General features: G+C 34.1%; 1 protein-coding gene across 1 annotated transcript; it reads right to left on the bottom strand.

Moving 5' to 3' along the window:
* Positions 1 to 1,595: 1,595 nt before the first annotated feature.
* LOC135122036 (protein MIX23-like) lies at positions 1,596 to 2,320 on the bottom strand. Its single transcript, XM_064046292.1, has 4 exons — positions 2,118 to 2,320; positions 1,968 to 2,033; positions 1,781 to 1,897; positions 1,596 to 1,673 (listed from the first exon to the last, which is right to left on the bottom strand). The coding sequence occupies exons 1-4, from the start codon at positions 2,298 to 2,300 to the stop codon at positions 1,596 to 1,598; spliced, it is 444 nt and encodes a 147-aa protein (XP_063902362.1). The 5' UTR covers positions 2,301 to 2,320.
* Positions 2,321 to 4,085: the final 1,765 nt, after the last annotated feature.

The following is a 4,085-nucleotide window of genomic DNA, read 5'->3' as shown; positions in this document are numbered from 1 at the left end:
GTTGAAGCGCTAAGCGAATAAAGTTAGATTGATCTTTTTCCCTTAACTTATGGTTTTATAATCCAAAAGTAATTTGATATAAACAATAAATTTGTATGCACACTGTCCAAAGAATAATTTTTTTAATTTCTCCTGAAAGAGTTCTGTTTTGCGTAGTAGCTTAGCGGAACAGTTAAGAGAATGAGGCTAAATTTTTTTTTTTAGACTACATGAATACATAAGCGGAGCGAGTTGTATGAAAGAGTGCGGACTCAAGAGTTGAGAAATCCTCATTCCCCGTTCACCAGGCGATAGTAGTCGAACTGTACTTTTCTTTGATTCTATGATACACCAAATAGCGGTTTGCCCACCACATTGAGCTGCACGACTCTTCAAACAGTCGTTATGCCCGTTTTATGTATTGGGAACGTTACTATCTAAAATTAAGAAGTGTCTAAAGTTTACGCAAGAAACGGCCAGACTTGTCATAGTGTGCGATACAGTTGACGCTTGACAGTTAGTGTATTTATTATCTGGTTCTCATGGCAATCGAAGCATTTGAATGTAGTCGGTTCGCCTGCCAGACTTGCTCAGAGGACATTGATGCAAAAAATCGTGAGCTCTCAAAATCACCACGCCTCGTTGGCGAGACTGAGACAACTCCACACTAAATTTTCCATTGTTTACTTAATTAAAAGGGATCGTTAATTCTAGCATGTATTGAAGTGCACCAATAAGCCTAAAAGATGTTCGAATGCAGAGAAACTCTCAAGTTAATAGCAATCAGACTTAAGCCCATGTCTTTTAAAAACTTAAATCTTAATGAAGTTTAAAATTTGTGTCCATATACAAAAATTTACAGTTTACTACTTAAAGAGGGGATCATCCTATATTTCTACCTTACTGAATTCTTCCTGGAGAAAAGTTGAGTCCCAACGCCATTTTATATTGCAATGTGTTCGACTTATCAAGCTTTTAAGAAATCCGACCCTCAGTCCGCACAAAAGAAGGCGAGTAGTAGGGCGACTATTTAGTGTATATCTTTAATTAGTTAAGTAGTGAACTGTATCGCCACAAACATATTTTCTTAAAATTCTGTGCTCTTCAAAAAAAAGGGTGGAAACTTTTCACATAACCTAATAATTTTTTTATTACAATCGTCTATTAAATTAATTTTTTATGATAAAAAATTTCATTTATGGCCCATGCTAACCGCGAAATAGGTTAATTTTCATATTTTTTTAACAAATATATTGATCAAGTGATTAAATTATAGAGCTTTCTTCTAAGTAAGCTATTAAAAAATACTACTTGCATAACTAATCTAATAAGTTGAGTACACCATAACCAGTTTTGATTATAAATCTTTACTTTTATTCTGTTCAATGAACTTTAATATTCTTCCTTAAGCTAAAGCAAGCCACTATGACAGTTTTGTTAACTTACAATTTACATCACTTTACTCGAAAATGGCCTTTAATACAAAAATAATACAGAGAGCTCCGTATATAAATAAAAAAATACTAACATAAAGCCTGCAAAGTAATGTACTTTTACAAAAAAAAGTTATTCATAATTTTATTAAAAGAGCTATGAAACAAAATAATGAAATTTAATCAGCCAAAAGAATTATGTAAAACTTCGGTACTAGAACAGCGCTGAGACCAAACTTTTATGGAACGCTCCTGTACAACCTATAACATCAGAGTTAAAAGTAACCTGAAAATTAAAAACTCCTAAACAAAATGCTTATAGTAAAATAATAATAACTAAATTAAAATTCCAAAAAACGAAATAAAACCTGTTCAGCCGCTAAATCGCTCTTAAGCATTCGTAACTTTTGTAAGGATGACTGATAGGCCTCGACAACATCATCGTTGTCTCGGTCCTCCAACTTCTGCGTCCTTAGTTCGTTAACCTAATAAGTTAATATACCTAATTAACAATTACAAAGATAATTTATTTACTAGTAAAAAAAAGAAAAAAACCTCTTTTTCTGCCTCAGCTATACAATCTACGATGCACCATTCTCTAAATTTATGAGCTTCTGCGAGCTGAATAAAATATTAATACCTTTACCCTTATGCTAGGTAAAAAGTATAACAGAGCTCAATTTACCCCAAACAAAATATTAAAACCTTTATCCTGAACGATTCACATAACTCTCGCTTTTTTTCGATGGAGCACTGATTCTTGAAGGTGTCAGTGGGGATGGTGGTATTTAATTTTTGAACTATTAAATCGTCTAGTCTCCTAAGATTTTTAAGGGATTGTTTAAAAACGTTGTAATCTTTGCAAGATATACGTTCCGACTGGGTCATTCCAATATTTGCAAATTTTAACAAAATATACAAGTTTAGCTAGCCCAAACGTACAAACCCAGTGACCCAGAAAAAATAACCGTTGCATGAGGCCACGTGCTATACCTGGGGGGAAGGATTCAGTTTACGGCTGTTCTACGATTGCGAGTTCGGGTGTAAGTCTAAAGCAGTTTGTGTTGTTATGCAAGCATCACAATATTTTAATTTTATGCTTAATTAGACTACGTAGAAAGTTCCAACCCTATCATAGTTTATTTATTAACTTTATAATAACAGTGTAGTTTTACAAAGTTATACATTGTATTTAAGTTTAAATTCAGAAAGCAGTAAGATAGTTTTGTTAACAAGAAAACGCTTTAGGTCACAGATTATTAAGGCCGTGCAAAAGCATTATTATTATAGTAATAAAGCTCATCCAGTACGTGCCAAAAAGCTTTTTAAACCTACACTTTCTTAAATTTGAACATTAAATGTTACCTGATACAAAGGAAGCTATCACAGTAATTAAGTATTTTTTTTACCCTTGAAATGGTTAATTATAAGGAGGGTTCCTTGTTTGTTTCGTGAAAATTTTAATAAAAGTTATAACTGATTCAGAGAAGTGTCAAGAGTTTCGAGCTTTCACTTTATAATTAGGTTATGACTATTTAGAAGTACAATTTTTACAATTTTCGTTTCCCAAATGAAAGCAGCAAGGGCTAATAATGTTAAACTTCTACTAATTTTAACTTTTTTACATGAAATCTGTTTATAGAAATCCTCAGCCTTTCTTAACGTGATAGTGGTGCTAAAAAATTTTATACTCTACGTTATTTTTATCTACTGCTTTCGCTGTTATTTTACTACAATAGCCTTGATAATGAGCCTACCATTCGAAATAGTCACTAGTACTTAGGTGGTTTATCAATATTGTTATTTAAATTGATAGTAACACGTAATAACATATTATTCTTATTCTAAAAACTTATCTAAATATAAAAATATTTCAAGTACCTAATTACATAAAATTATAATATTATTAACATTTAGGGTAGTTCCTAGTGCTCCATCTGGTTAAAAACACCGAAGTTACGAGCTCTTAACAAGGCGATAACGTCCGCCCCTCCGTGGCTTGTAATAGATCTCTTTAGCCAGTAACTGGTTAATATACCTATAAGACCGGTCTAGGTGATGAGGTCATAGTGTGGATAAAGGTTGTGAGGGGTTCAAAATTGAGGTTTCAATATAAAGCATCGTGTAAATCAACCACGGCGTACCCGATGTGTGGCGTAGAAGTATCTTTTATTTCACTTAAGCGAAAAGACTATCACCGGTGAGTTCGTAAGCCCAGGTAGCAGAAGCGTATGTTATGACTGGCCGGATACCAACACATGCAAGCATCACTTTTGTGTAACGACAGCCTCTTCTGGCACAACGTAAAAGATAAATAATTTAAGCAGCCGTTTTTTACTTTGCCACAACAAAGTTTACGTACAGCCTTTGAGAAAACTTTTATTAATGATACCCATATATTTCACCTTGGAGCCCCAAGAGAGGCGATTTGTGGCGCAGCGAGGCCAGATATTACGTGATCATCAGAGACCGAAAAAAGAGTCGCGTCGGTCGGAATCGAACCTCAGACCTTGAGTATGCTGCGTCGATGCTCTTAATCGCTGAGCTTCTGCAATAACTTCGATTCCGTTATGGTGTTTTTACGTATATATGACATGTTGTACCTCCATGTTAATAACCACCAGGTCGGTTATTTAGCCGAATCCTAGGTGCTCTTTCATTAAGCCCAAGCAG

Source organism: Zophobas morio, unplaced genomic scaffold, assembly GCF_036711695.1.
Source record: "Zophobas morio isolate AGI-343-1 ecotype UQ-CSIRO unplaced genomic scaffold, CSIRO_AGI_Zmor_V1 ptg000837l, whole genome shotgun sequence".
Lineage (NCBI taxonomy): Eukaryota > Metazoa > Arthropoda > Insecta > Coleoptera > Tenebrionidae > Zophobas > Zophobas morio.
Note: the sequence above shows the minus strand (reverse complement) of the source record. Positions and strands in the feature narration are given on the sequence as shown.